The sequence below is a fragment of the Centrocercus urophasianus genome, unplaced genomic scaffold, assembly GCF_019232065.1.
Source record: "Centrocercus urophasianus isolate 14NV4802_14NV808 unplaced genomic scaffold, USGS_Curo_1.0 seq_2, whole genome shotgun sequence".
Taxonomy (NCBI): domain Eukaryota; kingdom Metazoa; phylum Chordata; class Aves; order Galliformes; family Phasianidae; genus Centrocercus; species Centrocercus urophasianus.
In genome coordinates this window covers 379,824-400,477 of record NW_024884755.1, presented here as the reverse complement: position 1 = coordinate 400,477, position 20,654 = coordinate 379,824, and the positions used below count along the sequence as shown (strand labels likewise).

Below are 20,654 nucleotides of genomic sequence, written 5' to 3'. Positions count from 1 at the left end.
CGCTGATGCTGCCAAAGCCCTTAATTATGCACTCAGTCAGTGAGAAGCGACAGTCCACTTCATGCTGCTCAGGCAGCTGCAGGCAAGCCCAAGCCACCTGGTAAATGAGCTACCTTTCCTTCTGGTTCGCCCCTCGCACCATAATCTCTGGAAGAAGAGCAGTCATTTCAAAAATACTTATTGCCAGCAAACAACAGCACTTCTTGTGTTTGAGAAGTGCTTTTTCACCACGGCTGGTGTTGGTGGGCACTTTCTCATCTGAATCTGAAAACGAGTGGGTTGCTTACAGCATTGCTAGCATCACCTCGTTTTGAATGCCCCTCTGCAGGCTGGCAGTGGACTGGGCTTTTGCAGATGGGGTGTTTGAGCAGGGGAGAAGTCCATTAGAGTGCAATACACGTAATATATTTCTCTTCTTGTCCTTCTGCTGGGTGCTGGTGACCAGCTGGCTGTGATTGCCCTTTCAACAACAATTGGCCTGATGTGAGTTGGAGAATGTTTGGATATTTGGCTTAGAAATGTAAATTGAGAGTGAAAAAAAAATAATTATAAAAGCTAAAACCGATTAAAAATGCATGTTCCCTCTCCAATAAAGCTGAGATGAAATGTTTTGATATATGTGTAGAAAAAATTAAGAACAATCCTTTTTTTCCATGGATTTTTAACTGCTTGGTTTTGGTTTTCCTGATCCAGGAGGAAAAGAACTAGAAAAGTCTTAAAGTACTTTCAGAAAAAGGAAAGCACTTCCCCACATCCCTCATTTTTACCTGGAAGCAACGTCTCTGTAGCTGACACAGTCTCCTCTATAGTGTAAGCACTGCACTGTGTACGAGGGTGTAGGCACACACGGGGTGTGCACACTATGAAGGCCTACAGTACCAACCCAGCTGTGCTTATGCCTTATTGTATTGCTTACCTGGGACCTAACTTCTCCTCTGCTAGCACCCTGCATAGCAGGAAGAGATGAGATCTCAGCAGCCTGTGTCTGACACCCTGCTTGCAATAACTTGCCATTACTTGCATCAGTCAACGTTTGCAGCCGTTAGTGACCAACTTCAGCAGCTGTTACTTTTGCAGAAGGGAGAGATCAGTCAAGCAGCAGGAAATTGCACTTAGGACTGATGTGGCCTTCACCTCAGGACTAAAACTGAAACAGATTTTCGCCTTTTAATGACGTGGAGTATCATGAAAGAAATGGTTTCTTCAGGTTTCAGCGTTGGCTTATGCCGGTTAAACTGCAGTGTTACCCTTTTAGCATCACTGCTCCTGCTTGAAGATGACTTGGTTTGGTTTTGCTCTAGTGTGATTTTAAGGGCAGCCTGACCCTGTGCATGGCAGGGGCTGTCCCAGTCAGGGCAGAAGATGGCATTGAGGAGGACACTCTTCAGAGTAGCAAAGTGGTCTTTAGCTAGGGAAGATGAACTGTGATTGCCTCAGCTGAAGTGACTCTTGGGAAAACGCGTTTCTGACTGCATGGTGAACCAGACTGGGACCACAGCTTGTGGTGCTTTGCTTTTTGTGGCACACAGGGCAAGAGTCAGCGCATGAAAGATCTTGAATGGATTTTGTGGGAGGCTGTGGCATGGCCGTATTTGCAGCCTTGTTCTTCATTGCTTTGTGCTGATGCTAAAGGTAGAAATACCACAGCACTGGCCTGCATTTCTAGCTGGAGATGGCAACGAAGAGAACTTGTGCGTGAAGGCTCCCCATCTGGTTTGGGGAGCCATCCTCTGGGATATGAGTTTACCTGAACTGTTGGTATGCAGACTCCTGCTTGGTACGAGCAGGATCTCCCTCAGAAGTTTAGTGACTGTGGGGCTGCCAGGAGCTCCTGCATCTCCAGCTGCCTCCTTCACTGCACAGCATTGTGCTGCCATGCAGTGAGTCAGAGGAGGTCCTTGCTTGGGCTGAGTTTCATCCCAGAAACAGCTCCTGTGCAGAAGCAGGGAAGAACGGAGCTGCTTTTTGACTGCGTTGTGGTTTCAGATTAGCCAAAGCTGCTCATGCCCTGACTTTGCGTATGTCGTACTGAACAGCTGTTTCACACCTTGAAAGCAGAGGTTAAATGTATTTTTGAGCAAGCTGAGAGGAGATCAGATGGGGTACCAGAAACCTGGCTGTGTTGCTTCAGCCCTTACACAGAGCCTTGTTAGTATGTCGCTGTGTTGTGAGCTACTTGCTCTTTCATTTTATCTGATCAGTTTTCAAGAGCAGAATGATGGCAATAACTCTTAATTTCCCATTCAACTCCTTAGGTAACTCGGCTCAGAAGCAAGAAGTGCACACAGATACAAGTGACCAGTCCTCTGTGCCAAGAGGTAAGGCTGAAACAGACCCATGATGCTCTCAATGGTCTTGGAATGTATGTGTTCTGCCTGTGGGCTGGACAAGACTACAAATGTCCCACATACTGGCTACAGCACTGGCAAAGTGATCGTCACGCGTTGTAACTTCAGGTTTGTTTTTTCTGGTGGTGCTTTCCAGATAAACATCTCCTGTTTCATTTTGTTTCCCTGCATTTCAGAATAGCCTTTTTGGCCCTGGCTCTGATGGGGAACCCACTCAGTTTCTCTTTCCAGGGAATCTCCCATCCACTGTGTGAAATCCCCACTTTTTACAGCTATGCTGTGGTTGGCTCACTGAGAAGTGGAGGAAGTTGGTTTGGCTTTTAAAGAATTATCAGACAGACTAACCTGGAGTCAGTCCAACAGGAATCATTCTAGGATGCGGGAATCTGAGCTTAAAATAATGCGTGGTAATAAGTCTAGGACTATTTTCAGGGATGAACTTAGGACTGTGGACTTCCAGCTATGCAGACTGTGAAGTGAGGGATCCCTCCTCTTCCCCTAGAGCTCTGCAATGCCATCATTGGACGTGGCATTGTTGGAAAATGCTGTTGGTTTGGGGCACCACTCAGCATTGTCCCTGCACTCTCAGGTTACAGCTGCTGGAGGAACTGGAGGCTGCTAAAATCTAAGTTGCCTTCTCAGTCTCCAGGTTTTCAGCCTCCAGAAATGAAAGAGCAGCCCAGGCCCTCACAGTGTGAGGAATCCCACAGCAGAAGGATACACAGAGGGTGTGATTCTGACATCCAGTTTGCTGAGTGTTTGCAGCAAAAGGAATCAATCCAGGTCATCTGCCCATTCATGTTCATGCTGAAAGCAGCCATCAGTTTGCTGTGTCATTCTGAGATGTGTGAGGGAGGAAAACGAAGCAGTAGGAAATGAGGCCTTGCATTCTGCAGGCTGCAGCACAGAGGAGTTCCTGAGCCATCAGCCTGGCAGTGCAGAGAGCAAAGTGGAAACTTTGGGTCCTCTAGAGGTGCTTGATATTGCTGTCAGGGTGCTGGATTGCCCATTGGTAAAACACTGGCAGCAGCAGGATCTTCTTGCAGAGCTGCCTGTGTTCCTTGCTGAGGTTTGCTCAGCGTCTTACAACTTTTATGTTTGCAAGCAGGCTTTTAACACTGCACTCCCTGAGCAGCAAACACATCTTAATCATTGGTGTTTTCTGTTCCTGCTCTCTTCCAGGTCCATCACGCGGGCTTATCCTGCTTTGGGTGGACTTGAATCCTGAGGAGGAGTGGAGAATATTTCAAAGAAACTGGGCTGTGGGCTTTGCTACAGCGGGTAGCTGGGATGTGTGCTCTCTGTATGTGGCATAATCTCTTGTCTCAAGTTTGGCACTCTTCTTCCATACGCTCAGAACCACTTCCTCCACGCCCCACGCACCTCTCCAGTGCTTGTTCAACTACAACTGTATGCAGACCTATCCACTTTTGTCCCTTACCTTTAACTATACATTGAACATATACATATATTCCTTTAACTGTGCACTGAACATGTACGTATATTCCTTTCCCTTTCCCTTTTCCTTTTTGACCTTCCAGCAGCTGTGGTGCCAATGGGGTCACTTCCTAGGATGCTTTTTAGTGGTTGCTTTTTGGCTGAGGTTTTGGCATTGCTCAGCAAACAAGGGACAGAGCAAAAGAATCATTTACTAAACTTAATACATTAAACATCACCCTTCAAAGCATGTGCCTTTTACTGTTCATGTTGTTTCCTGCAGAGAGTTTCAAAGCAGGTTGTACCATTTCTGATCTCCCAGCTGTCGGAGGCTGGAAATGATCAACATTTGGTCATTGCTGTCATGTTCCAATATCAGATAGATGTTGATTTCTTGTGTCTGGTCATGTGTCTCTCAGAGAGATAGAAGGACCTGCTCAAGTTTTCTTCAAAAACACCCAAGGAGGTTGAATAAGAAAGTAGCACGTTACGCTGCAGTAGGCACAGCTGGTGTTATAAACCTGTATGAACTGAATAAACCAAAGTGCTGGAAGCCTGGAAAGCAATGGAGCTCAGGAGGCTTCATTAAACATTAAACAGCCTGAACGCCAAGGGCAGTCCTGGGAGCTGCAGAGTGTTTGGGCCTTAAGGACCAGCCTAAGCTGACTGTCTGAGTGACAGAATCATAGAGGTGGGAAGGGACCTCTGGGGATCATCGATTCCAACCTCCCTGCCAAGGCAGGTTCCTTAAAGCAGGTTACACAAGAAGGTGTCCAGATACTTTGAATGTCTCCAGAGAAGGAGACTTCTCTTCCGTGGCCTTTTGGTGAAGACCGAGTATAGAATCTGTACTTATCAGTTTAACTTTCAGTAGTTGGATGCATGTCTGCATTGACTTCAGCAACTGCAAAAACCGTTGTGTAAGCTCAGCTTGAATTTCCAAATAGTTTTCTCTCCCTGATTTTGTTCCTTTTTTCAGTTCCCTGGGTGCTTTGCTGAAGAGCCTTGCCCAGCTCTCTGTAAGCTGACATTCCAGCTGCTGTTCTGATGTGTGCCTGCCTTTCCCTTTCAGGGTTGATGCGCCGCCGCCGTAGCAGCAGCCCCATCAGTGATAGGGATGCTAAACAGCAACGCCTGGGTATGTTGATATGCAAAAGCAGAGCAGTGATGGGTTTCCCTCTGAGGAAAGGACATGTTTAAAACTTCCTTGCATAAGTACTCAGCAAACCAATTTCCTGCATTGAAGGAAACTTCTGCTTTGAGGCTGCAGAAATTCTTATGCAACAGGTTCTGAAATGTATCAACAGTGGGACCTGGCTGGGGATGCAGATGGCATGTAAAGACTTGTAAAGCATTCAGCTGTTGATCTTCTTTGTATTTATTTGTTGGGTTTTTTCTTTTTAAACCAAACTGGGAGATATGGTGATGATTTAAAACCTTCTAAAGGCTCCACACGTTAAAAACGTGTATGGTTTCAGCTCACTCTAAAGTAGAATGGTAACTGAATGGATGAGCGATGACAAAATCAAGTCACAGTAAATCCAAGAAAGGCTCAGTGGTCTGAGCAGGCCTGAGGGCTGTGTAACACTGGTGCAAAAGGGGAAAAAAACATTTTATTTCTGTGTTCATAATGTGCATCTCTAGCTGTGTGAAGCAGCCTCTGATCAGGGCCGGGGTTTCTCTGGGAGCAGCAGTGTCTCTGCTGTGTTCCAGCTCAGAGCTAACTTCTCACCCTCGACTCACTGCTTCCTCAGATTCAGCTGAAAAGTATCGCCGTCTTCTCGTTGACTCCGTGTGCAAGAGATACAGAAGCAGGAGAGCAGCAGGAGCAGCAGCACAAGAGCCGGCGCAGCCGCTGGCTTTCAGCCAAGCCTTTGTCAACCTCGTTCTTCGGCAGAGCAAAGCCTCCCGACTGAAAGAGAGGGCAGATAAACCCCGGGAGGACGTGCCCAGTGCCCCCGAGCCAGAGGAATGTGTGGACACAGCCGTGAGGGTGTCAGATCTGTTTGGTAGCGTGGTCCGATCGGGTGCAACGAAGGTGATTTTTTTGTTTGGTAAACCGGGTACAGGCAAGACCATGCTGATGCACAGGATTTGTCAGAAGTGGGCAGAAGGTGTCTTGCATCAGTTTCTCTTCACTTTCCTGTTTGAGTTCCGGCAGTTGAATTTACTAAAAAGAAAACTGACTCTGAAGGAGCTTTTGTTTGACCTGTTTCTTCAGCCTGAAGACAGCTCTGATGCAGTGTTCCAGCACCTCCTGGAAAACGCCCAGCGTATACTGATCATCTTCGATGGGCTGGATGAGTTTGCGGGTAACATGGACGTGTCATCATCTTCTAAAGGAAGCTTGAATCGTAGCTCCAGTATGTCCATATCCGAACTCTTTGCAGAGCTTTGTCATGGGAACCTCCTGCCTGGTTGCACGGTGTTGGTCACCAGTCGCCCTAAGAGACTCCCCGACTTCTTGATAAACACAGTGGATTTGTTGGCAGAAGTTTGGGGGTTTGATCACAAGAAGGTTGAGGAATACGTCAGCCACTATTTTCGTCATCATTCATTCAGAGAGCAAGCCATCGCTCACCTGAAGAACAACACCAAGCTCCTCAGCATGTGCCAGATCCCTGCTCTGTGTTACGTCGTCTGCGTCTGTTTGGAGTATTGGCTCCTTAAACATCAGACGAGCGTGGAACTTCCTCAGACCATGACACAGTTTTATATCAAAATGCTTCTCATCTTCATAAACAAACAGCAGGGAGAGCATGCGGGTGATGAGGAGGCTCAGCTGAACAGTAACAAGAAGGCCATTTTGGGTCTGTGTGATCTTGCACTGAAAGGCCTGGAAGCTAAGAAGCTCGTGTTTTACGTTGGAGATATTCCAGAGCACGTGAAAGAGTTTGCTTCCTTGCACGGTCTGCTGACTGTCTTTGAGGTGAAGACGAACAGCGCTCGCCCCGAGACCGGCTATGCCTTTGTGCACTTGAGCCTGCAGGAGTTTTTCGCAGCCCTGTGTCTCATGATAAGCAAGAATGTGGACAAGAGCCACCTGAAGAGGAAGTTATCTCTGAAGTCCAAGTGGACGTTAAGGAATGAGGCAAAGACTGAGTTCATGGAGAGCTTTCACATCTTCCTCTCAGGCTTGTCATCTAAAGAGTGTAGAACGTTTCTCATGTTGCTAGCTGAACAAAGTGAAGCTTGGGTGCAGGATAAGCAAGATGTCATCCTTCAGTCCCTCAAGAAACTGGCAGCCACTCAGCTGACCGGGCCCAAAGTCATCGAGCTCTGCCATTGCACGTTTGAAACGCAGGGCCTTGAAGTGGCCCAGCACATTGGGAGCCTGCTGAACTTCAAGTATGAGTTCAAAAACTTCAGACTGACACCTCTGGACATGTCGGCTTTGGTTTTTGTCATCAATTCAGGCCAGGATGTGACTCGTTTGGATTTTGCAGGGTGCCCCTTAGACACAGGCTGTTTGGAGATGCTGGCCAGCTGTAGGAATGTGGAGCATCTGAGGTAAACGTGCGGTGTGCTGGGGGCTGGCAGGGCAAACCTAGCATTTCTGTTGTAAAGGGGAGAGAAAGAGGATGTGAGAAAACAACAATTTTGACACCAGAGAAACTTAGTAAATAATGTATTTCATAGAATCATGGAACAGCCTGGGTTGAAAAGGCCCACAGTGCTCATCCAGTTCCAACCCCAGACCAGGCTGCCCAGGCCCTGGCCTTGAATGCCTCCAGGGATGGGGCATCCACAACCTCCTTGGACAACCTGTTCCAGTGCCTCACCACCCTTTGTATTTATGAGTGGCTGGAAGATATTCAGGTGATAAATCCATTCTGGCTGGTTTTTTATTTTTTTGTTTGGACTAAAGCAGTGAAAGCAACAAGGTAGTTAGCCTGAGAGATGAGGGGAGAATGAAAAGTGCTTCTTGGCATTAAAAGGCAAGATGAATCTTGGTGAGCAAATGAAAAAATGATGATGAAGTCACCATAAAGCAGGTGAACAGGAGATCACAACTGCAATCCAAGGTGCCCTCCCTATCAGTACTTTGCTGTAATGCTGGAGGGACTTTCCAAGCAGGATCTCTTGGGATTTTTCTATAGAGTCTCTTCTATGTAATCCCCCCCATAAAGGAGGTACTTTGCCTTCAGACCTTGTGTCTTTTATGTTCTGGAAAATGTTGGTTGCTTTGCCACTCAAACTAACAGCACCTGGACTGGAGTCATCCTGCTTGCGACTTAGTAGGTAGGTGCCACTGTACCGAAAGACAAAAGACCAAAAGACAAAAGCTTTCTGTCCTTTCAATGCATGCAGTTAATGTGCAAGTTTAATGGTTTTTTAAAAACCAGATTCCACCAAAAAAGAAAATGACACAGCCCCTGTTATAAAATCAATTCAACACAAATGTTTTTTGTTACATTTTAACCTGCTGTGTGGGCTACTTTCTTTGTTGTATTTAATTTTTTTCCCTTTTCTTTATGTTTTAGCTTTCGGAGTAGGAGATTTGGTGATGACTTTGCTGCTGCACTTTCAAAGAGCTTAGGAGGAATGGGGAGCCTGAAGAAACTAGAGTAAGTCTGCTTGCAAGGTCTGAGCCTCCTGTGCTGTGCCTCGCAGGTTAATCCCTCACTCACTCAGGGCTGATCATACAGAGCCATGCAGAGCAGCACAAACATCTGTGGCTCTTGTTTTCTACCACCACCTCCTATCAGGAGAAGTTTTGCTCTGCCCTGGTTAAAGAGCAGCAGAAAGTTGGTTGCAGGTCGCAGAGTCAGGCAGCATCCACGTGTGTGGTGCAGGCACCTTCTGGGATGGGTTTGCCATGTGCTGCACAGATGCCAGGCCTCCCTCTGCTCAATTTGATGCTTTCTTTTCCAGGGTGACAGGTGGGAGCATCACAGCTGTGGGGCTGACTGATGTGGTCCGAGCTTTGTCACACTGCCTGCAGCTCGAGGAAATAAAGTGAGTGTGGCGTGGCAGTGCCACTGCAATCAGCTGTACATTTGGGTTTGGGGTGCTAATGAGACCCAATCTGTGTGCAGCTTGCAGGACAACCGGGTACAGAATCCAGACGTAAAGACAGTGATGGAGCTGTTCTCCAGAATGGAAAAGCTAAAGAAAATAGAGTGAGTAAAAAAGACATAAACATATCAAAAATGTTAGCTGTTATGAAGCCAAGCACAGCATCAAACAGAGCTTAAGAGAGAGCCTCAGAGCAGGGTTGATGGATGGTAAGGGTTGATATTAGTAGAGGTGCCACTAGAGGACATGTGGGACAGTTCTTCTCTTCTCCCTCCTCACCACTCTTCCCCTTGGTCAGGTTCAGGTGAAAATTCCTGAGCAGATGGCTCTCTCTCTCTCTTCTAAGCTTTCCTTTAGCCTTCTTGTCCTGTCCTGTCCCTCTGGGAAGGCAAAACCAGGCCACTGCCCATCCACCTTGCTTAAAAGGGGGACACTGCCCTTAAAGGGCATCCCGTTCCCCTGGGTTGTGAGCAGGTGAATCCAATACGCCTGCAGTTCCTGCTGGGGAGGTGAAGAATGGTGAATGCACCTGCTCCTCTGCTTTCCTGGAGTGCTGGATAATGCTTCTGGGAAGTGTCACTGCTGCCCAGCGGGGCATCTGATCTTACAGGGAAGTTTGAAGGGCAGTGCAGGTGTAAGTCATGTTCCCTCACATGTTTCTGATACATGTAGACAGCATTATTTTTATGATTACATTGAGGTTCACAGGTGGTCTGTGGTCCTGAGGTTCTGTAGAAGCAAGATGTTGAAGGGTTTAGCGAGGTCCAACAAGCAGTGAAACAGCATAAATGTGTGGTTAAAGAGCAGATCCTCAAAGCATGCAGGTGTTGTGGGTTCAGGGGTGTTCCTGAGAGTTTTGAGAACCTTCAGTGTGTTGGGGGTGTGCATTTGGGGAACTAAGGACCATGCCTAGCATCTGAAACTGTCTTCCTCACATCCACAGTCTGAGCAAGAACAATCTTTCCTTGAGTGCTGTTCTCCTGTTGGCCAAAGAAGTCACTGTGTGTCAGAATGCTACTGAGCTACGTGTCAGGTATCAGAGCATGAGGGCTCTTACCAAAATCTTCAGGTGATGGCTGTATCAATGGGAGCTGCTTTGCAGTTATTTGTGGGTTAATCAGAATCGACGAAAGATGACTTTTGCTCCTTTTTGTTTTCTACCTGAAACACAAAATGTGAATCAATCATCTTATGGATTCCCTGCTTGCATTTTTTTTAATAGATCTTTTTGTCTATAAATTGATTTGCAAGTGTGGTATTTCTTCATCAGTAGCAAAATCTAAACTTGCTTTTAAGCTCTGCAATATATCAACGAGGAAATTCTCCACCAGCTAGCATAATAACAGATTTATTTTTGCTTTTGTAGGTCTAGGATGAAAGAGAAATGTTTAAACCTTAGCTCATGTGCTTTTGCCATAAGTCTAATGGGCCAAGTTAATCCTTGGTGTAACTCAGGGGAAATCAGCCTGCGTACAGCTTTTTCTCATTTTTCTTGCTGGAATGGAGTTTCTACAGAACCTGTGGCCAACACATGGCTGGCTTTGCAAAAAAAAAGCCCAACCCATTTCTTCTTAACCACGTTTCTCTTCTGTGTGTGTCAACATAGAGCTGTGGTGCTGCCTTCCAGCCCCATGGCTGCTTTTTAGCTTGTCTGTGGCAACGTGCTCCCATGGCAGATTTTGACTCTTTAGCACCCAGGGAGCATCTTTTGTCCTTATGAGCTCCTCTGCTGAAGAAATGACATCCTTCTACCAACGTCCTAACACTGGCTTCGATCTCATTTTCAGGAAGGACACTGTGATAATATATTTCTCGGGCACATCTGGGAAAGTTCCAAGGTGAGAAACTACACTTGGTCGTGTTCAGCTTGTTGTGCTTTACTCAGTTATGCTGGTTTAAACCATCAGCTCAGTGTCACTCTAAACCACTTCAGGAGAACTGACTGCCTTGCATCTGGCAAAGCTTCCTGTAGTGGCACAGTCTCACGTGGAGGCAAAGCATCCTGTGTCTTACTTGTGCCTTTGATTTGGACTCAGAAACTGATTTGATTCAGATAGAAAGAAATCCCCTGTGCTGATGGCTCCCATCTCCTGATGGGGGTTTTCTGGCCTTGAAGGTCATTTAGCCTGGCTTGGAAGGGTCGGTGGGCAGAGCCCACAACTTGTTTTTTTCTTCCAGAAAGCTCAGAGAAAATGTTAACCAGCTCCTGATTCCTCAGATGCTTTGTGAAGCCATGTTGAAGGCCAAATATTTTGCTTGTTTGCAGGTCTTTGGATTTGTGGGAACCAAACAAGGAATGTGCAACTCCAACTAGACATCTGAGGCTGTGGTAAGAGAAGGCTCTGAAGTTCCTCTTGGTTGATGGGTTCATGCCTCCAGCAGACAGTATTGGCTTTCTGAGAACAGGAGAACTCAAGAGCACTGTCTGCACGTGCTGAGGCTGGAAAACATCCCTCTCAGCCCTGGCTCTGTGTGCCTTCATCTGGAGAGAGGCTCCAGAAATGCCAGCTCCCACTGTCCCCTCACTGCTCGTTAACCTTCTCTGTTCCTAGCTTGCAGGCTTGTGGCTTGTCCTCAAAACATGCAGAGGAGATTGTGTCCATTCTCCAGAGCTACCCACACCTCTCTGAAGTGGAGTAAGTGCACCTTTCCTCCCTGTTACATTGCTGTGAGTGTGGGCAGGAAGCAGGCTGTGTTAGAGACAGAAGGCAGTGAGACCCCGAGGGAGGGAGGAACCCAGCACACTGTGCTGTGTCTGCTGACACCTCGGTTAGGGATTTTTGGTGAGGTTCAATGGGAGCTGAATGCTGAGCAGCTTTTGATTCCTGTGACAGCTAAACTCCAATTTTCCAGCTCGCTAACTTGAAATTGAGATGGAGAACTTCCTTATCCATGCTTCCTTCCGTCCTTTCTTCCATCCTTCCTTCCAAGGGGCTGTAAACACTTGCTCAGTTGGTTTCTTGCTTTGCCCTTCCAATTAAGTTTTTTATAATGTTAGATGTTTCTGCTACTAAGACATGAATCTTGCTTCTCTAGGGATAAAACTCTTAGTCTGGAGTTGCTCTGTGCAGGGATATATAGGGGAGATTGCTCTGAAGCAAAAGAACTGTCCAGGCAAAAAAATAATTAAAAAAAATTAGGGAAAGCAAGTAGATTTTGAGGGCTTTGTTGTTTATACTGTCCCCACTAACTGAAAAATGCTTCAGTTTATCAGATAACAAGCTTGGGGATGAAGGCTGCAGTTTCCTCCTGGAAAACCTTTCCTGGATTTCAGTTTCAAAGCAGCTGAAGTAAGTATTGCCTTATACAAAATCAAATTGCCCTTTTGTTTCTTGAGCTTGGGTTACAGAGGGGTTCAGGAGGCAAAGACCTCACGCAGTCCAGCATTGCAGAAGCAGCTGTGAGCACTACTGGGGAAGGATGGGGTTCATCCTGAGAGGCTGTTCAGGCTGAAGCTGGTCACGTAGGATGAGTATATCACTCAGAAGTAGCTGTGAGGGCATCCAAAGTGCCATTTTATTACAACCCCTTTCTCAGGAGTGGTGGTCCTGTGTGTTTTGCTCCGTGTCGCTTCTGCAGTGCAGTGGGAACAAGCGTGCAGCGCAGTCAGGACTGCTTTCATCAACACAGTCCTGCTGTGTGTTCACTGCATGTGTGATTTCAGTAACCACACGTTTGCCTTTTCCTCTTTCTTAGTCTGAGTCACAACCTGCTCTCCGTTAACGGCCTTTACAGTCTGTTGAAGGCAGTGAATTCCTGTCAGAAGGTGGTGGAGGTGGAAGTCAGGTATGTAAGTCTTGGAGAATCATCTGAAGTTCATCCCAAAGTCTGAGAGTTGGGTTCTGAGAGCTGTGTTAATTCACCTCAGGATAGGGGCAGGTAGAGAATGTGCAAAGATGGTTGCTAACATTTGCCTGTGATGACACATCATTGCAGGGTGATTCTATCTGAGCCACCATCCAGAGTTTGAGAAGGTGCAGGACTGTGTGCCCTGTAATGCTTTGGGGCGTGCGTGGATTGAGTTTTAGGCTCATTTCTGTGCTCTGCCTTGGGACGTTTTGGAGAGACAGTCTCTGTGGAGATGAGCAATGGTGACATCTCCTGGAGCCGAGCTGAAAGTTCTCCTCTCACTGTTTTCCCTTGGAGACACCTTAGGATTCCTGTGCAGCGATTTTGTCTGCATTTTTTCTAATTGCTTGGAGAAACTGAGTTATCAGATATTGCATAGTTTTATCCAGCCAGGGTTTAAAGCTGCTGGAGGTGATCTTTTGCTTGCTTTGGGAATAGTTTAAATGACGAACAGCACTGAGGCGTTAGGAGCAGATCTGTACCAACACCAAGCATTCAGAAAAAAGAACCAATTTCAATAATCGAAATGGGCCATTGATTGATTTATTTTCTTCTTTACTCAGCCTTTATCATAACACTGCAGTCCTGAGGTTTACAGAAGATGGAGAATTTGCTTCCCCTCCTCCTGGGTAAGGTGTGCGTGGACATATATGGTTTTTTTTTCTTTCTTTTCTTTCTCAACATCTTGTTTAGTTCTTATGTCCACTTTTGGCACCAGAGGAGACTCTTCAGTTCTTCCTTTCTTTCATCTGAATCTGAACTTAGTACTCTCCCCTGATTTTCTTAGCTATTTGGAATGTTTTCCACTAGCTTCTGTAAGGCATTAGGTGAAATTCAAGCTCAGACATTTTGGCATTTGGATGCTTTATTTACTTATGACCAGGTTCCTTTTGCTAAGACACTCTTGGTGCACAGTATGTTCAGGTAAAAGCTGAGTGCTCCATAAAATTGTAGCTTAGATGGGAAGTCTGTCATCTTCCTCTTGTCCCCAGCCTCCTGCACTCTCAGAGTGTTGGGATACTCACTGAAAGAAAGGAAACCTGCTATGGAAAAGATGTGGGTGTGGGTATCTTTACCTGGGGATGAGCCCTGGGCATCTGCCAAATTGCCAAAGCCTGAGTGTTTTATCCTTGTCTGGTTTTGTGCTCACTTAGTAGGGAAGAGCCTTTGTACCCTACTGATGACCAACGGGATGACAAAGAAAACCAGACACCTGCTCCCTCCAAAAAAATAAGGTACTGCTGCAGATATCCATCGTATTTCATTTATTCCCCATGTCTGTATCCTAAAGCTGAATGAAACCCGCAACTCCGAGTTCGAATGGTGAGTTGCAGGAGAGCTGGTAAAGACCCATTCAGTCCTCACTGTGCTCACAGTCCTGGCTCGCAGCTCTGGAAGCTCTGTGGTCAGTGTCTGTGGGCTTCTGCAGCACTCAAATAGCTGTGGCTGTGCTTCCTCATTGACAGCATCAGCGTGGTGATTGTGTGCTACGGCGTCAGCTTCCACGTGGCAGCTGGAGGAGACTGGTGGTGACAGAGCTTGTGGCACTGCAGGGATTTGCTGCTGTTAGTAGGGGAAATGCAATGGAAGCTGGACTATTGATTTCTCTTTTTCCCTTAGGTTGACAGACTGTCGTTTTCAAGCCAGCGACCTGGAGAAGCTGTGTGCAGTCCTGAAGGAATGTGGCAGCATCTCTGAGCTGGAGTGAGTCCTTCGTAACTCCTACACTCTTTATCTGCAGTTTGTGGGGATATTGTGAAGATGCCATTTATCTGTGCCAAAGTGTTGTACAGAAAATGTGGCATACACACAGCTTTATGTGGGCTGGTATCCTTAGTCAGGGAGGCATGCAGTTGTAGTGTTCTCTGAAGGCAAAGGTCACAGCTTATACATCCAGAAAGGGGCTGTTTGATCACTTAGCCTGCCTTCAGGTGGCACAGAAGCTGTAAAATCTTGCCTTGTGTTTTTGGCCCTGGGGCCATATGGGACCAAACCTGCAGAGGATGAAGAATGCAGGCCTTCTGCTTTCAGAGCTCTTGCTGCTGAGAGTTAATGGTGTTTGTTGTGTTTGCCTTTGAAAATTAAGTGCCTTTCTTTAAATCCTAGCCTCTCAAGTAATTATCTGGGAGATGAAGGACTTGCCCAGCTGTTGCAGTTCCTCCCGAATCTGAAAATGTTAAGGTCACTCAAGTGAGTAGCTCACATTTCTCTTTACTCATGGATGGGTTTCTGTGGGAGTGTTGGTACTGGAAGCACAGTCTATATTTAGGAAGGGCTGTGAGGATCAAGTGAAGTTACAGTTTGTGTTTTGCAAGTGTGGATCTGCTGCGCCCTCTGGTCTTTCCTCATCTCTATTCCAGTACAGATTCTTGCCTCGCATCACTATTTTAAAACACAAAGAATTTCATTTAAGCCTAAGAAAAAACCTTTTCTGTTGAGCACAGTCAAGCACTGAACGCAGCTGCCCAGAGAGACTGGATTCTCCATCTTTGGAGATGTTCAAAGCCATGTCCTGAGCAGTCTGCTCTGAGCAGTAGGGTTGGGCTAGGTCATCTGCACAGCTCAGCTCTGCACTTGTGTCTGCAGAACTCGGAAGCTTGAAAGCACAGGAAGAAAGGTGAGAGAGAAGCACCTGAGGATGTTGGACAAGGATGTCTGTTACTGGGTGGCACAGTATAAATTGGTAGTTTTGCTTGCCACAGCTGGTTTTTTTCTCTTCTCCCTGTAGGCTAAATAACAATCAGATCTCCCTGAGCTCTGTGTTCTGCTTAGCTCAGTCCTTATGTACACTGGAACACATTGAAACAATGGACCTCAGGTATGACCAAGAGTACTTTTCCTGTCATTTTCTGCTATAAGACTTCAAGCTGTGTGTTTTCAGGAGTAATACAGAAAGCTCTTGACTTCAAACTCCATCCTAATTCTGTTCTGCTCTGGTTACAGCTTAGGACGCATGCAGGTGGTTCATCTAACCTTTGGGGACAGAATCAGGTGAAGTCACATCCACTGATCCATTCAAAGCCTTTCAAACTCCTCCTTACAAGATCTCATATAAATGTAGATGTGTGTGTGTCCCTCATTGAAGAGTTGTTTGGCTGCAAGCTGCGGCGGTGGTGGTGGGAGCGGGGTGATCCTTTGGGCCTGATTGAGGCTGTGGAGCAGACAGCAGTATCCCAGTGATGAGGGATATGGCAGCTCAGAGCAGAGGTCCACAGTGGCACATCCATGCAGTGCTCTGAAGGCTGGGGAGAGGGATTCTAAGACCCTTCTTTGTTCTGGGAACAGCAGACGATGGAGCGGGTGGAGCTTGGAGGCAGACTGGAACATGAGGCCACTGCTCTTCTGCAGTTACACAGGGGCAGTGACAGCACAGCTGATGGGAGAAACTGTTCTTTCCCCAGGCTCAAAAGGACCAGCAGATGGAGAAGTTCTTTCCTGGTGCATCCAAAGCATGTAACAAACGGACAGTGCTTTCGGTATGGCAGCCCAGCTTCCTTTTCTCACACAGAATGTAGGGAGAGTTGGCTCTGGGATGTGTCTGTAGTGTAATGTGTGCACCAGACCTGTGCCTCCAGCTGTTTCTCCTTCCCTGGACACAGGGAACTCTCCTGTGCCCAGCCTGCCTTCAGAGGCAGACTCTGCTCTCCTGGGAAGAGATTTCTTTCCCCCACTTGCATCCCACTGACTGTGAAGAAATGGGTCTGGGAAGGAAAGATGGCATCTCTTCCACATGGAGCCACTTCTGGAATACGTTTGTCTTTAATCTCTTTCTCTCTCTTCAGTCTTCTTCCCTGTTAAAGCTGGCCAGGGAGTCCATACACCAAAATAACACTTGGTCACGAGGTCTTGGCTGGCATAATTCGACAAAGCCTTGCACAAATCAGGCCAGCTGGCATCAGCCTTTGTGCTGTGGGGTGACTGGAGTCAGATCCTAGAGGCAGATGGGTGAATAATACACCTTCTTGGTGTAGACTTGGGGTGACCTTGACTGCAAGTGTATACGTGAAAATAAATAGTGCATCTTTTGCTTGGCCGTGCTCTACAGGGAAAGATTGTACCCATAGATAATGATGTGCAGCCTGGCTCACTACTGCATTCATCCCATGGAGGCCTGGCAGTGAGATGTTTGTGATTTCCTTCTTGGAGAATGAGACAGGAGGCTCCCATCTCAACGTTGCTCTGTGAGAAATGACAGTGCTGAGCAGCTCACGGTGCTGTCCAGACAATTCAAGTACCTATGATGTATCTGTAGTGGGGTGACACCTGAAGTGATGCAGTATTTTGGTGGCCTGGCTCACTTGAATCAACTCAGAATCAGTAAAAATCCTCTGGTTGTTACAGATTTTGACTCCACATTCCTAGATTGCAGATAGCAAAATAGGTGTAGTGGAAGTAAGAGGGTTGCTAAGGGCCTTGTCCTACGGAGTGTGGCTCTGGGATGTGAAGGGATACGATCCTCACACTGTGGCCGTGGGAAATGTTGAGCTTCTGAGTGCTTTGTTTGCTTCAGTCTCAGGGATTGCACGGTGGGTCCTGAGGAGGTGACCAGGCTGTGCCAGATACTGACACAGTGTGCCCAGCTGACGGAAATCGAGTAAGTGTTGTGCACTCAGCAACTGTCTGTCTCTCCTGCCCACAGGTATGAATTCAGAGATGAGGTTAGCAGCTCTCCTTCATGGAGCTGTGCCTATGGCTCTCCTAAGCCTGTCTGTATGTAAATGTTGCAGAACACTTCTGCATCCTCATAGTATTCCTCAGACATAAGTGTTGGCCTCTGCTCCTGAAGGCTCAGGCTTACAGTCTATCCAAAGAGCAGCTGGCCAGTAAGCCATGAACTCCTGAAAAGCTGGTCACTGCAGGCAGGAGATGGGCACTAGGAAAGTTAGATTAGTACTGCTCGAAAATGAAAATTGAGTAATAAAGAATAATTAAAAACACCCAGCATAATACCAGCACTACCTGCAGGAGGTGCATCAGTAGCAACTTTTTATATCTTGTATCATGGAAAAATAAGGTTTTTAGGATGTAATGATTTTACATGCATGTTGGTATCACAGATATCCCTACACAGGTTCCCTGTAACTTGTTTCCTTCTGTGTTTTGCAGTCTGTCTGGAAATGCACTGAGTGACCAAAGCATTGAGAGATTACTGAGCTTCCTGCCATACCTGTGCCAGCTGACACTACTGAGGTAACGTTTGGGGTCTCTGCTTTGAGTGTTGCCATGAAGGATTCGTTTAGAGAGTGCCAAATGCACTGCACCTCTTAGGAACATCAGACAGAAATAGTAAGTTAACAAGATAGGTAAAGAAAATGCAGGCTGACTCAGAACACTTCACACCAGTACTTGTCTTACTTGAGAGCCAAAGCAGCACTGAATGTTTTTTTTTTAATTAATGTATGCATTAATGCAGATAGAAAAGACCAGAGGCCAAATACCTGCCCTGGGCCCTATGTCCCCAATAACCCTCACTTAAACAGTCCCTTGGAGCATGATTTCCAGCATCCATAACAGGTGTCTGTGGTCAGAGCCATTAAATCTTTCCTCAGCTGTGTTGAATTAAATAGGGTGGATCCAGGTTTTTGCATCTCAGAGGAGACAGTGGGAAAATGGGGCCATGTGTATAACAACCATTCTTCCTGGAAGCTGATTTCATTCTTTTTTCTTCCTCTCTCCTTTTCAGTATCAGGAACAACACATTTTCCCCATGTTGTGCTGTCTTATTTGCCAACTCGATCAATCTCTGTGAGCGCATCACAAGGGTGGAAGTCAGGTAAGGCTCTTGGGCTGCTTGGAGCCCAGCAGCTCAGCTTGAAAGGGATCACAAAGCTGTCTTCTTTGAGGAGCACTGCTGAAGGACTGTCCTTTCTGTTTGCTTTAGGTCAAGTCAGAATGCTTTTTTACACTTAAGAACAAGCATGCAAAGCCAGAAGACATCCTGCAGGTACTGACATATAACAGTGGCAGTCGTTTGTTCTGTTTAGGCTTGTGCAAGTATACTCAAATATTCTACTGCATGAAGACTGGGGGGCTGGTAGTCAGGGAGCTTTGTCTTGTCAACAAGGCTTTGGATTTCAATTCAGCAGCCTCGGTGGCTGGGTGGGCTTTAATTCTTGCTGTGCCTTATGCAGGCTGACTGACTGTGCCATCGGCCAAAGGCAGATAGAGAAGCTCTGCAGAGTCCTGGAGCAGCATGGGTGGCTGGCAGAACTGGAGTAAGTGGCATTTGGGTTGTCACCATCACCTTGAGCAGGAGTTATCCAAAAGAGCTGGGTCAGCAGGGCTCAACATCACCCTGGTTTCCCTATGTGTGTGTGTGTGTGTCTTCCTTCAGACTTTAGAAACTGATTTAGAAATCAGTAAGTAATCACATGGCTCCTTTATGGATGTTCTGAGAGGGCTTGAGCTTGTGTAGGACAGCAACCTTGGGGTTTTTCCTCTGTGGCCCTTATGAGGTATTTGTTGCTTTCTTTGAGCTCTTCTCTGAGACAGCACTCAGAGCTCTTTATCTGAGCTTGCCCTGGAGTTCGTGCGGGTGGAAGTTTTGTAGGAGAGTAGTTCACAAAGGAGAAAATCTAAAAGGCTGAGAGGGGATCTAAATCCAGAATTGCACCTCTTTCCTTTGAAGCTTCTCAGAGTAGCATTACCACTCGAGTTTGGGTTCACAGCTTTGTCCTTTTGTCTTTCAGTCTCTCCAGGAATCAGCTGGGAGATGAAGGCTTGAGGTTCCTCTTGGACCACTTGCATCGAGTGCCTGTTGCCTGTTCTCTCAAGTAAGAAACAGCTGTGAATCTGCAGGCTCAGAGAAGCTCCTGAGCCTCAAATGGAGCAGGAAGTGCCCGAGCAGAAAGGTTCTCAAACACAGTGCCTCATGAAGCTGGTTGTCATGCTTTTTGCCCAGTCCTACCTTGAGAGATAAGGTCTGGTGAGCCCGAGTACAGCTCAAGAGCCCTCCACGTGTACTGTGATAGAAACTGACTCAGTCCCCCAAGTCTTCAGTTACTCACCTCTCTGAGCACACTGTCCTCTTGAAGTTAGCTGTGTCTCAGAGGGGTTTCTTCCTGCTCTGCTTTCAGTGTCAGCTTGAATTTTGAACTGGAATTTCACCTCTCTGGCTAAGGAGCTTGGGCACAGCCCTGAACCTTAACACCTTTCTGTTCTCTTCTTTGCAGTCTCAGCCTCAATGGGATTTCTCAGCGTGGAGTTTTGCATCTCGTAAATGCCTTTTCCACTTCTGGAAATACCACTGAAGTTCAGGTCAGGTATGTGTCTCCTCACTCATTCCTGACTCTTCCCTACATTTTTTCCACTTCATTATCCTAAAGTTTGTGATCTTCAGGTTTAGAAAACAAGGGCCACATTTTGAGCTAACTCTACATATATGTGCATGCAGAACTTTTGCTTGTGTCCATTTCTACTGGCCAAACATGGCTGCCAAAGAGGAAGGTAGCAGAACATTATTCCACAGGGCCAAGTAGTTTTGTGCATAAAGACACACATATGCAGGTTACGTACATCATAATTCTTGTTATGCTTATATCTGTAAATAAACCCCCTCAGTGCAGGGGCAGCATCTGCTTCCTAAAGAATGTGGTTCCTAATTCACTTGAGTAAGTTGAGATTTCAGTTAGTCTCTGTCAACCAAGCTGGTCTAAGGGCACTTTCATTCATTCCTGCTTTTGAATGTAGGTGCCAAATCTCTTGGCAGGGTTATATTTAAGCAGCTCAGTTTTCTGCTTGAGCTCTCCCCAAAGCTTTGCAGAGGAGCAGAGAGTGCAGGGGCTGGAGGAGGCAGATGAGAGCAGGGCAGATCAGGACTGCTTCTCTAACTATCAGTGCTGTCTTAGCATTAGTGAGACCTTATTGAAGCACTGAGTTGGTTTCTCATCCTGAGCTGGACCAGGTCACTCTGTCACTGCTCTGCTGCATTGCTGTGTGCAATCTGATGTACTGACCATTCTGAATTCTGACCATTGGGTAAATAGTTATTTTGTCTCCAAA

General features: G+C 46.6%; 1 protein-coding gene across 5 annotated transcripts in view; it reads left to right on the top strand.

Moving 5' to 3' along the window:
• NLRC5 (NLR family CARD domain containing 5) overlaps positions 1-20,654 on the top strand; it is a 32,483-nt gene that overhangs the window by 950 nt on the left and 10,879 nt on the right. For 3 of the 5 annotated variants that reach the window (XR_006169268.1, XM_042821327.1, XM_042821330.1), the window contains exons 3-28: positions 2,256-2,318; positions 4,858-4,923; positions 5,540-7,295; positions 8,270-8,353; positions 8,661-8,744; positions 8,825-8,908; positions 9,748-9,837; positions 10,592-10,642; positions 11,071-11,133; positions 11,357-11,440; positions 12,011-12,094; positions 12,501-12,590; positions 13,217-13,282; positions 13,808-13,888; positions 14,274-14,357; positions 14,760-14,843; positions 15,382-15,471; positions 15,597-15,644; positions 16,055-16,129; positions 17,164-17,247; positions 17,760-17,843; positions 18,337-18,426; positions 18,535-18,597; positions 18,785-18,868; positions 19,343-19,426; positions 19,826-19,915. Coding sequence is in view for 4 of the 5 variants with exons in the window: in XM_042821327.1 (XP_042677261.1) it covers positions 2,256-2,318; positions 4,858-4,923; positions 5,540-7,295; positions 8,270-8,353; positions 8,661-8,744; positions 8,825-8,908; positions 9,748-9,837; positions 10,592-10,642; positions 11,071-11,133; positions 11,357-11,440; positions 12,011-12,094; positions 12,501-12,590; positions 13,217-13,282; positions 13,808-13,888; positions 14,274-14,357; positions 14,760-14,843; positions 15,382-15,471; positions 15,597-15,644; positions 16,055-16,129; positions 17,164-17,247; positions 17,760-17,843; positions 18,337-18,426; positions 18,535-18,597; positions 18,785-18,868; positions 19,343-19,426; positions 19,826-19,915 (3,706 nt within the window). In the remaining variant the exon portion in view is untranslated. Of the gene's footprint in view, positions 1-2,255; positions 2,319-2,370; positions 2,457-3,530; positions 3,652-4,071; positions 4,683-4,820; positions 4,924-5,539; positions 7,296-8,269; positions 8,354-8,660; positions 8,745-8,824; positions 8,909-9,747; positions 9,838-10,591; positions 10,643-11,070; positions 11,134-11,356; positions 11,441-12,010; positions 12,095-12,500; positions 12,591-13,216; positions 13,283-13,807; positions 13,889-14,273; positions 14,358-14,759; positions 14,844-15,381; positions 15,472-15,596; positions 15,645-16,054; positions 16,130-17,163; positions 17,248-17,759; positions 17,844-18,336; positions 18,427-18,534; positions 18,598-18,784; positions 18,869-19,342; positions 19,427-19,825; positions 19,916-20,654 lie in introns of those variants that run through there. The other 2 variants (XM_042821329.1, XM_042821328.1) reach the window with 2 other exon arrangements.